Below are 12,480 nucleotides of genomic sequence, written 5' to 3' on the forward strand. Positions count from 1 at the left end.
GGAGAGGGTTTAATGTGTACATTTGTGTGCAGTCATTTTGATCCTCACGGGTTAATAACAGCTCCCTTGATGTCTTTCATTCACACATTTCTCTTCTTTCATCGTATAGTTATGTACATTGTACCTCAGGAGCACTTGTCATCCCTTCCTACTCCACATCACTCCTCAAAGTCCGGTGTAATCCAGGTCATCGATTACACCCATACCATCTTTGGCTCATCACCAATACTGACATGATCCTAGCATCAGAACATTTTCAACAAACTAATGCCATCACCGAATGTCAGTGACACCTCACCATGTTATACTCATACATACTATTATGCATCAGGAACAGGGTACATGATGTTGAAGGCACTTTGAATTGGATCGGATTGAATTGAATTTCCATATAAAACTCATGTAAAGCACTATACATGTATATAATCAGATCAAGGACATCAGTGATATCGAATGGTGGAGCCATTGAATACTTACCTTGTAAGAGGCTTTAGTATCGGACTTTATTGGATTATTAAAAGCACAATCAATGCCTAATTAGCCCAGGGACATTGTTACTTCACATTTCCTTTGCTTTCAATATGATTGATTCGCCCCAAATATAATCATTATGTACAACGTATGTGGAGTGCATATAAGTGTATGATTATATTCTTGACTATCAAAACAATGACAGCGCTTGTACCATATTACATGTGTACTGATATCAGAATAATGGTGTGACCAACTACAAATCTTCATACAGTGATGAGAAGGAACTGTTAGTCTGCACCAATACGAGCAATCACAAATCCTGTAGAAACAGTGTTTGCCATCATACAGCATACTCTGAATCATGCACTTGCTATTTGCCCATTCACACGCATGACTGCAAATTTGAAGTGCATGCTACACACTATGCAGGGTACATCACACTTTTTCTCAGTTGTTTTGCTTTGTTTTTCGTTTTTTTCTCTTTAAAGCTACCATCAATGCAGACCGAAATTTGTGAGCATATGGCACACCACTCTGTGGTTGCCTGGCAGTAGAGCACTGAGTGTGGAGATTGAAAACTAATCTGATTTTAGGCTGTCTTTTTGAGAGAGCGAGGCAAGAGCGTTTGGTTGTAAACCTCCACCCATTTCGATCAAAGTACAGATGTTGTCTTAAAGGAAGAATCCTAGTTTGGGGTTGAAGTATTAAAAGTACACAACTGTACCTGGCAAATATTTTGGTATTCTTGTTTATGTATGTGTATGTTTGTATTGATGACGATGAATGTTTCCCTTTGGTGTTTTTTGAACGATGCAAATATATTCTTATTATGTATTTTATTTATTACAGTCCCCACAGATGAACTCAGTTAAATTAATTGGTATTATTTATATTCATACTTGACAGTTAACCTTGTTTGCAAATAGGAATAATCATGGATTTATTTTTTCTTCAAAAATTCCTCATAAGCATTTTACATTGCATAATGTGCTTCGAGGGATTTATATTGGAGAAAAATAAAATTTGTCAGGTCATTTTGTTTTTAATGTGTATCTTGCCTTTCCTTTGTGTTTGTGTTTTAAACTGTTTTGCACACACACACATGGTGTTTCTAAAACTTGTGTGTACAGTTTCTTAGAGGCTAAAGTATTAATACGTAATATTTAGGCAAAGTATCTCATTTAGAGAGATTAAAGGCTTTTAATAGATATTTGAGTTCAAGGTGCACTGTCAGATAGTTCAAATAGATGGTTTGTGCACAGGTGATAACCTGGAAATAATGTGCTGCTACTTGATCTGTGCATTTCTGCAGTAAGATATATTTACATTGCAATCGGAAGAAGGTTACATGACACACAAAAGGATGAAAAGATAAAACACCCCATTGTCAAAACGAGTAGCCCTATGTCAACAATCTTTGTCTATAATGCCATAACCACAACATGAAGACACAATTGCTCTTTATCTCACAAAACCCACCAATGGATATGGATGAACGTATTCGCTTTAAGGCTTCGTATCATCCATTATACTTAATCCATCAGGGTCAAAGCGCAACACTGGTCGGCACTGATACATAAAAATGTGGTTGTAAACTTGTCTAGGGCCTGATGAATTCCATGACCACTCCTGCTTGTAGTACAGGTAGTGTGTGTGTCACTGTCCAAATCACTTTCACATGATATCAGGAGTGCTGATGACAACGCTATATCTTATACAGTAGGATTCCATAGCTTTCTACCCACCTTCGTTATTCCAACAGCGACAGTGATTATGACGGTGATACTTCTAGTAATACTTCTTCTATTACTACTTCTACTACTACTACTACAAATTGTACATCTACTACTATATACTACTACTACTACTACTACTACTACTACTACTACCACTACTACTGCCACTACTACTGCCACTACTACTACCACTACTACTACTGAGCACTATATGACTACTAATGATAATATTATGATAATAATACTGGTATGGTAATGTCGATGATGATGATGAAGATAATGGTTACCAGTGTAATAATAACAAGAATAATGATGATGATAAAATTGATGGATTTCTGTGCTTGTTTTTTTTTTCCACTGTCTTCTGAACTACACGAAGAAGCAGTCTACTAGTACTTCATACATGAACAATACATATTTGACGATGCTGAAATTTCGTCAGATTTATTGTTTTATAACTAATGAATACTGAAATATAAGAATATGTGTACCAATGTTCAAGCTGTGTTTTCACTGCTGTTTTGAAGTAATTATGCAGTACAGATTACAGCATGGATTGAGTACAGTGTGTATGTGTGTTGTCTCAGTTGCTTCCATTTAACGTTATGATATGGTGTGCGAGTGCATACAGTATATATGTCAGCAGTTAATGAAGGACCATACTACAAAGCAAATACACACACACACACACACACACACACACACACACACACACACACAATAAAGTGTACTGATCTTTGAAGTCAGACACATATGAAGTGTACGTTAGTGTAGTATAAGGTAAGATAATGGAGCTTTGTTTTGAATCTCAACCGAGTCACACCCTTGTGTCAAAATCTGTCTGTGCAAACCCAGCTTGTTTAGGGTGTACTCTGTCCTCATGCAGAGCTCCAGCTAGCCTCGTCATTAGGCTGGCTCATTTATTATTTTTTTCTTTCATATATAGTCATTAACCCACACAGAACCATCACCTCAAATTACCATAAATAGTGTGGACAACCACATAACCACTGGTAGTGAAGAGTTAAACTGGAAGCAATTTCTAATTCATGTCTGAATGCCAGGAAGGATGCTTCTGTTTCTAGCATCAAATTTCAGTCGGACTCGGTGAGATGAAAAATGATGGCGCACGTGCTCGAGCAGTTATTGAGTGTTATCGCAGCGACTTCCTAAGTTTGCTTTTACCTGTCATGTTGAAAAAATGAATTATATATTCCCTTAGCCTGGAAGAAAGGTAAGGCTGCAAGTGGAGTGGCGGAACGTAATATATGCACAGTTGGAATGCTGCTAGCTGCTGATAACGTGATTTGATAGGTGATAGATGATAAGGTTTATTGACATTGGGGCTCATTAAAGCCATGTCCTTGCAAGAGACTATTATAAACAACGTGTTGTCTCTATCGTGGCAACTGTGGAATTGTTGATTATTATTTGCTGCAGTGTGGGCAATTTGACGGCAACAACTTCCTCTTCCTGTCACAAGGTCGTGACCTCTAACTTTAACGATGTATCGAGCAGGAATTTGTTTATACTGTATGTCTTATGTTGAAAGAACCACCTAGTCTAATGCTTCCTTCTGTCTTAAATCATCATTTTGAATGATGTTTTTAACACATAGATTTTATTGGCATTGGCATTTCTTAACCCATTCAGTCTATTAGAAGCCACCCACTGTAAAACCAGAAATGTGTGCGTGCATTTTAATTTCACAAATTTCGCGAGAGCCAAGATTCGCAAAATTAAAGTGCACGCGAACGTTTTTGTCTACGCTATATGCATGGAATGCCAGTGACAATTCGTGAAAATTCCATGATGAAAAAAAGGTTGTCCGCTCCAATTTGCAAAAATGTCATGCTGCAAACATTTCTTGCTTTACAGTATCTATGGTTTGGTCTTTGTATTGTGACACAACTGTTCTACATTGTTAGTGTTTTAAAAGGTGTGGTAAAAATATTTTCTCATTTAAGCTTAATTGTTTTTTGTGGTTGTGGAATTTTCAAATGCTTTAAATGTGGTACATCTATTTTTGAATCTGAAATTGACAACATGTCTTACAAATTAAAGTTCTTATTTTCTGTTGTCTCAAAGTTTCAAAACTTCCGTAAAATATGTCTTTCTGATTCTGTAAAGATTTAAGGAAATGAATCAGTTCTAGAATTAATAGAAGTTGCCCAATGTAAGAGATGCTGATAATTCTGAGTTGCCAATTTGATAATGACAAGTCGATATTTTCTGTAGCATAATTCTCCTAGGATTTAATAGGCCAAGAGTGTCATCACAAAAGTACACTCTAGGTAGTTTTGGAATGCCTTGTAGATAATCCATCCAAACCTTCATTGATAAAGTCTGCATCTCCTTAAAAAAGAAAAAAAAAATAATAATAATCTCCTGAAGTTGAATGATCTAGGCCCATGATTCAGAGCCACCAAAATGAATTTCATTCACTTCATGAACTTTGCCAAAGGGCAGTCATAATTATCTTGTCAAATTTTGCTTGGCTTCCTTTTGTAAAATAAACCTGGGTTACCGCACATTTCTTTTGTCGACCCATAAATCACCAGCCAGGATACAGTAAGCATCTGATAATGAATTTCTCTTTCTACCATAGATATGAAAATTGTGCTTCAAACATGCACTGTTGTGTACTTTGGCATGGATGGTGCCTTTGTTGCATCGAGCAATATTTAATTTCTCAGACCCCCTTTTTGAAGATAACACCCAAGTTCATATTCTGGTATGTCTCTGTCCTACTGCTTCTTCTGTTATGCTTGTTTTGTTATTTCCTTTTGCAACTCTAAGCCAAATTCCAGTACTGTCCCTCAGTGCTTTTGAGGTGTGCACAACGGCATAAAAATGTAGATGTAAAAAATGGCACAGTTTTTCAAAGATAGCAACTTGTCTTGAATGTAAGGCACAGTAAGAGATATCAATCATATGCCGGGATGGATTGAAAAGAACAGAATGATTTTTATCATTTTCTGTGTCTGTTTCATTGGGATCACAGTGTAATAAACTTGATGCTCTATCAGGGTCTCTGGAACGTATTTTACCAAATCAATACATCTATTTCTTTTTATATGTTTGTATCTCTATTTTTGTGTGTGTGTGTCACTGGGAAAGTTGTTTGTCATTGATCTGTCTGACTTGTAATAACTGGAGAGAGATAATTCAGAAACTTTGAAAGATGTAGGTGAACGATGAAGTTTCATTATAGTAGTGGAGATAGGGGAAAGAAAGGGGAATTACGGAGGAAGCAATTTTTTTTTGAGGTGGATTATTGGGCTATGAGAACTCATAGCAAAATGTGTGAATACGTTCCCATTGAAATTATGAAAGGTTGACAATTTGGAACTTGTTCAAACAAAATTAAACCATTATGTCATAGAAGAAATATAATAGCATTGACCTAGATCTGTGTTGACGAGGTATTGATATGCCAGTGCTAAGTGCTACCAGCTGTAAAATTAGGCAATCATTTCATAAAAGAAAAATGGCATCAGCGTAAATATGTGTCAACAATCTTTGCGTGCCACGACTATAATTATGTTATTCATTGAAGTAGAAGCTGAACCATTGGTGGGGAGATATACCAGCTGCGCAACAGACGGTGCATAGTAATGTTACCTGGGGTATGACTTTGGGTGCACTTACATGTACCTAGAAAATTGAGGCATGATCACCATTCCAAGTGTGTGTGAGGCATGTTCCTGCAATGCATAAACACAATTGTATGTGCATTCGTGGTTAGAAATGTCAATTTGAAATTCTATACTAATAAAAGGGCGATTTGAAATGTGTTTGAGCCACAAACCCCTTTTTTGAGAAGTAAATAGATGCACAACCATTTCCAACCATGAATGTTTGTTGTGCACCTTTGTTGACTACTTCCTAGGTCAAAGGGCACAAAGCAGCTATGTAGTAATGACTCCTGAGTCGTGACTACTGTATACGCTATATATTTTGCGGGGATTTTATTTTCGCGAATTTCGCGAGTCGGGAGCTATTCGCGAAATTAACAACACGCGAAAATATTACCTTCCAAAATGAATCCCTTGCCTTGATGATACGAACATTTCAGTACTAGTATACCATGTCACGGCTTACCGAACAGACCATACTGGCTAAGCTTGTTTACACACGTCCACGTCTACATACGAATACTGTAGAGAGCCAATCCATTATCGCAAGGAAAAACTCGTCAGAAATCTAGCGCGATGGACTTAACCACTTCAAAAATGTTGAATTCTAACTTACTAGTTCACAGAGTTTGGCAAGTCTTTTTCATGCAGTGTATGATTAGTATCATTCTTATTTGCTAGTAAGTTGAAAATTCACACTTTCTTTGCCACTTCATATTTTCTCTGGTCCCCCAATCGCGAATTTAACCACTCGCGAAAATGTGTGACAGTGACAATTCGCAAAAATTTATGTACGCGAAAATTGTAGCGTATACAGTATATGATTCTTGATAGATAACGCGGCATCCCTGGAAACCTGTTTCAAACCAGGCTCATACATGTGTAAACATGCACCTTTCAAAACACATTTTGAAATATGAATCGTCTATCTTTGAAGTTAGATATGTGCAGCCTTGGACTTGATTGCTGCTGACTGAGCATGGGGGTGGGGTGGGGGGGGGGGGGGGTGGAGAGGGTTCTGGGCAGGAGGGGAGGGATGTTGGGTACTGTAAAGCCTGAGTTTTTGAGGAGCTAAGATTTTTGAAATTAGAATGCATGCAGAAGTTTTTGTGTACACTATAATGCATTGAATACCAGTGGCATTTCACAAATATTTCTTGCCGTGAAGAAGGCTGTCGGCTCCAATATGCGAAAATTTTATGCCGCCAATATCTCTGTTTTTGGGGTATTACTTGTTTGGAGAGAAGTGTTACAGGCATTTCCTCTCTCCAGAGAAGCTTCTTCCGGTATATCCTAGAACCCTAACAGTGTCGATATGCTTCTGTTAAAGGGATGGTGCAGTTTTGGTTGAGATGGGGCTCTAGGTTTCCAACATCTTTTGTTGGATGATTTTTGAGATAATGAGAAACCTCTTATGAAATGTTAGAGAGCATGTACTATTAAAGAGGAATCCAAAGTTAATATGATGAAAATTGGTTTTGAAATGGCTGATGAGATATCCAAAACAAAACACTCCTAATAAAATGTGGGATCCATTTTTTATTAGGATCACTTTGTGTTACTTTGTTTTTGGATAGGCTATGTCAGCTATTTCAAAAATGATTTTCATCAAATAAACTTTGAATTCCTCTCAGAATTGTATGCTCTTTAACATTTCATATACTGATTTCTAAGTATCTTGCAAAAGGTCAGAAGCTGAATACTCACCTCAACCAAAACTATACCATCCCTTTTAATAAAGGGAGAGTTTCTACTTCTTTTATTTTTTCCTTTTTCAAACAAGGTTCACACATGGGGAAAGAATACAAATTCAGTTGAACTGCCTGTTTGTGCATGAGCAATTAAGTATCCAAGAGCAAAACTTTCAATGTTCAAGTTTCTTATGGTGGGAACATAGTAGGGATTTCATCAAGCTCCCAAAAGAAGCAAGAAAGTGACATGCTAATTAGCTATTCCTGTAACCCTTGTACTGTGTGCTTGCACGAAAAGGTCTTGAAAGTCATGTGATTAAAAAACAAAATTGTTACCGTGAGGTGTAGATTGTAACATGATGTTAGGAAGAAAATTCTATTTTACAGTGTAAAAAGAGCCATAATCTATTCGAGCAAGTGATGTACAAATCATGGCTGTTACATGTAGGACATCTTCCATTGTCATCAGGACATTGCTAAAGAAATTTGACCCACTTGAATTTGTATATGGGCAAGGGTCCTCCCCTTCTATACAGGAAATGGCCCATTCATTTTCCTTGCCAAACAGTGAGTTTTAGTTGCCATTGGCAAGTGGTCAATTGGTTTGTAGTGCCCTGTTGTCAGGACGACACCTTGTGAATTTTCACATTAATTTTGTTTCATCATGACCCATATTTGAATTTGACATTACTTTTATACGCTGTGCAGGGAATGATTTTCCTGGTATCGCATCACAATTTGCTATGCATTTTGACACCACTGCTACACAAACTAACTTTTGTATAGCAGTTTTCTTACACAGAAGTGTACAGGATATCATTGGAGATATTTTTCACCAGCTGAAATTGCTAATCAAATTTGAAAATTGTTCCCTGCTGTGAGCCGTCTTCTTTTGTCCTTCTGCCCCTGACACTCTCAGCATTCATTTTCTCTTCTTCTTCCTACTTTCTTCCAGAAATATGCAAGTTAAAACTGGTGAAGCTGGACATCTCATGTAACAAGATCCAGAACATCCCGCCCTGCTACCGGACGATGGACTCGCTAGATGTCTTCGAGGTCGACCACAATCCACTGTCAAATCCTCCAGCTCAGGTGTGTAGAATGTTCTCGCCTCTTCTCATCCTCATCCTTTCTCCCGTGGGGAGGGAGAGGGGGTGAGGGGGGATGAAAGGGGAAGAGGGGGACATCCAACAGTCTTGGTTATCCCTTTGGGTCCGCTCAGGGAGGTGCTCACCTCCCTGGTCCGCTCAAACAGTGATGGACTCGGTAGTGATTGGTGGAGTTTGTTGTTTGTAGTTTTTTCAACCTTCTCTGTGTATGGATGTCTGTCTGTCTGTCTGTCTGTCTGTCTGTCTCTGTATTACACTCTATCTGTCTACAATGTATCTGTCTATTATTATATAGATGATGACTGGCGGGGGAGGGAACATACCGAATGTTCCACCCGAAGGGTTTGAAATGCTATTGAGGGAGGTTACTTCTTAGTCTCCCGAAATAGCATTTCAAACCCTGAGGGTGGAACGTTTGGTACATGTACATGTTCCCGACAACAAAAGTCATCATCTGTTATATTATATGGGTTAGTCAAATACGTCAAATACGTCAACGTCAACCACCAGCACAACACACTCGATCGCTCGTACGCGTATTGCAGAGCCAAATTCACTGTGCGCGCGCGGTCCTAGGCCTTCTGTCATTTGTTACGTGAAAATGTTTTCCCATGGGAGAACATTACAAGAATGTTCGCCCATGGGCGAACATAACGAATGTACTTCCATCACGTGACTGTGTCTAGCCAATCACTAACCGGTATTTGACTAACCCATTTAATATTAAATATTGTTGTCCCTTTGTTCTTTCATGGTAGAGCAAAATATCTTTACTGTCACATGTTAATGTTTATTTTCCCCCAGGTGAACAAAACAAAATGATGACTTCCATGTGATCATGTTTATTCACTCCCTGACTGAAATATGACTATTAAACTCATAATGGTATGACACAATGTTGACACACGAAAATTAGGCATGGTCTCCTTTCATTTTCTTATATCTTTTTGTCATATCCCGAAGTGTAACCTGTCCCATTGGAGTTGTGATAGCTGATGTAATTCCTCTATCTAGATTCTAATTTGCTATTAAGGTGACCGTCAGGAAGTGGTTAGCATGTACCTCTGATAAGAGCTCAAAAATAACTTTTTGTGTGTCATTCCAAGAAATGCAGGTCCAGTTTGGGATTTGGTCAAATACATTGAAAAAGAAAGATGAAACATAATTCAGCAAAGTTTTGATTCCATGCTACTCTTTCGGCAAAGTTTTGTATTCAGGGACAATGTCTAGAAAGTAGAATGCAACAAACAAAGGTTATGCTGCCAGTAAAAAATGAGGCAGTTGATATAAGAAGACCTTTCAGGGACAAAAATCTTTCATTAAAGTGTTTTTAAAGGAAGTCCATCCATCTGAGGTTGCATTGCATTTAAATTGCATATATCACAGCATGAATTGCACATCAGAATTTGTCATGGTCTTTTGACATTTCTGGCCTGAATGAAATATTTGGTAGTTACAGTTACATCAAGACTTGTTTAAAATTCTCTCTATACATTTGTCTACTGTATATGCCATAGATTTAGCTAGTTCAGTTTTTTTTTTTTTACTTTATGTACTTCTCATATATCTGTCTGTCTGTCTATTCTATACCGTCTATCTACCTGTATTGTATATTTCTATGCAAAAACATAGTACAGGTAGATTGCATAGAATGGACTGACATACACACAGACAGACAGACAGACTCAGGAAAAAATTGTGGATTTATCTGTGACTACTTTAAATGGATTTGCCCAGGTGTATTCATGTACATATTGGCTCACAAGAGACTTTAGTGTTGTATGTCTTTTTGTTGATAACCTCGGTGTCTGCAGGTGTGTACGAGAGGGAGAGTACATATATTCAAGTACCTAGCAACGGAGGCGGTGAAGGCAGACAAGAGGAGAGGGATGATAGAGCAACACATAGAGTGGAACTCAAGCAGGAATCCTTACAGCACAAAGTATGTATATTATATATATCTCTCTCTCTACTCTGTCTCTCTCACTTCATCTCTCTGTCTGTCTATGTCTCCTTTCTTGGACATCTATTCCTTTCCCGATCACACAAAGTATGTGTATGCCTCTCTCTTCTCCCTCTTATATCTCTATCAATTTGTCTATCTTTCTAATATTTATCTCTTCCAGATGACACAAAGTATGTATTGTAAATATATCTCTTCTCTGACTCTTCTTCCTTTCTCTCTTTATATGTCTCCCACTCCAATATCTGTCTCTTCACAGTGATGTAAATTATGTATATATATCTCTCTCTTCTGTCTCTCTTCTTCCTTCTGTCTTTATATCTATCTCTCTAATATCTGTCTTTTCCCAATGACTAGATATCTCTCTCTTCTGTCTCTCTCTCCCTCCATCTACTAGTATTAGTCTATCTCTCCTATATCTATCTCTTCCATGATAACGTGAAGTGTGTAGGCCTATATATATATCTCTCTCTTGTCTCTCTCTTTTTTCTCTCTCTCTATCCCTCTTCCTCTTCTGTCTTTAATATGTCTATCTCTCTAAGTATATCTATCTCTTCCCTAACAACTCAAAATATACACCATGTATGTCTCTCGTTGTGAAATATGTACACGTGTTCATCATTTTCCTTCTTGTTATCTTGTGTATTTCTTTTTCTGTTGATCTCACACTATTCTGTGCATACTGTGATCTCTATACTTTCATCTTCTTGTCCCCTTTCTTGCAGAGAGTGTAAAACTTTTCCTCAGTGATATTATCTATTTTGACTTCTATCCATTCCTTACCAGGTCTCCAATCTGCTTTATTCTGTTCATTGACACATTATGGTAGTCTTCCTGGACTGTCGTAATTGAGATAAAAGAAAAAGAAAAAGAAAAAGAAAAAGGAGGATGAGTAAGATTTGGAAAGAGTAATAGCAAACACGAGAAGACTCATAATACGAAAACAAGAACTTGGCATGTCTGAACCAAAACAGACAGACTTGTTTCCCCTGTAGGGAAGGATATCATAGAATCTTTGTTGATATCCTCAAAACCTGTTTACGTATAATATCACATTCATGCCCTGGGATCTAGTCACCATGTGTTTACCACAATGCCATCAAAAATAACCTGCTGGCCTCTGTGATCTTATTTTCAAAACACACCATATTTTGTGTCACAGCTGCCTCTGTGATGACTAGGAACAGGTTCTGCTGATACACACTCCACCTCTACACTTCCAGTCCCTTGCAAAGCTACTGTTACAAAAATTGTACCTAATGCATTGTTCCATTTGATCCAATCAGTGGTTGACACTGAAAATGCGACATACTGCCATCCAGTTCATCATTGTTTGGTATAAAATGAGTCAACAATAATCCTGTCAAGGTCTATAGGTAGCATGATGAATATATGTGACTTATATGAAACAAAACATATATTAAGAATAGCACTGAAAGCAAGAGGTTTGCTATGATGTTAATACAGAAGGAAGTTCACATCAAATACTAGTAAAAGTGTCAGTGTCTTTTTTGGCCTACCAAAGGTCTCTTAGTACTCTTTTATGATAATGATTTATATACCTGTCTCTATCAATTTCCTATCAGCCACCATTTTCCAGTCCACTCTTAGAAATAAAGCTTCAGTTACATAAACCTATAAAGTCCTAGGATAATGTTGCTACAGACATGATCTGCAGGCCCTCATTAAGTTGGCAACCCTGAATTTTTAATAGTAGGTATCCTGCAGCAGAGAAAGATAACGATGGAATTGGATGAGGTCATTAAATCTGCACAAAATAAGAAAGCAGGATTAAGAAGTTGCCAATTTAAGACAGAAGCTTTGATGTTTATCTTCTGATATGTGTTGCCAATTGAAGGATCACCTGCA

The 12,480-nt window shown here is 37.6% G+C and overlaps 1 protein-coding gene across 1 annotated transcript in view; it reads left to right on the top strand.

Moving 5' to 3' along the window:
- Positions 1-12,480, top strand: part of LOC139708979 (uncharacterized) — a gene marked incomplete at its 5' end in the record, with an annotated part of 104,951 nt that overhangs the window by 46,556 nt on the left and 45,915 nt on the right. The window contains 2 exons of the mRNA XM_071620947.1: positions 8,495-8,631; positions 10,463-10,590. Of these exons, the coding sequence (XP_071477048.1) occupies positions 8,495-8,631; positions 10,463-10,590 (265 nt within the window). The remainder of the gene's footprint in view (positions 1-8,494; positions 8,632-10,462; positions 10,591-12,480) is intronic.

Source organism: Diadema antillarum, unplaced genomic scaffold (genome assembly GCF_040938485.1).
Source record: "Diadema antillarum isolate AM-2024a unplaced genomic scaffold, OU_Dant_1.0 seq00001393_RagTag, whole genome shotgun sequence".
NCBI classification, from domain to species: Eukaryota; Metazoa; Echinodermata; class Echinoidea; order Diadematoida; family Diadematidae; genus Diadema; species Diadema antillarum.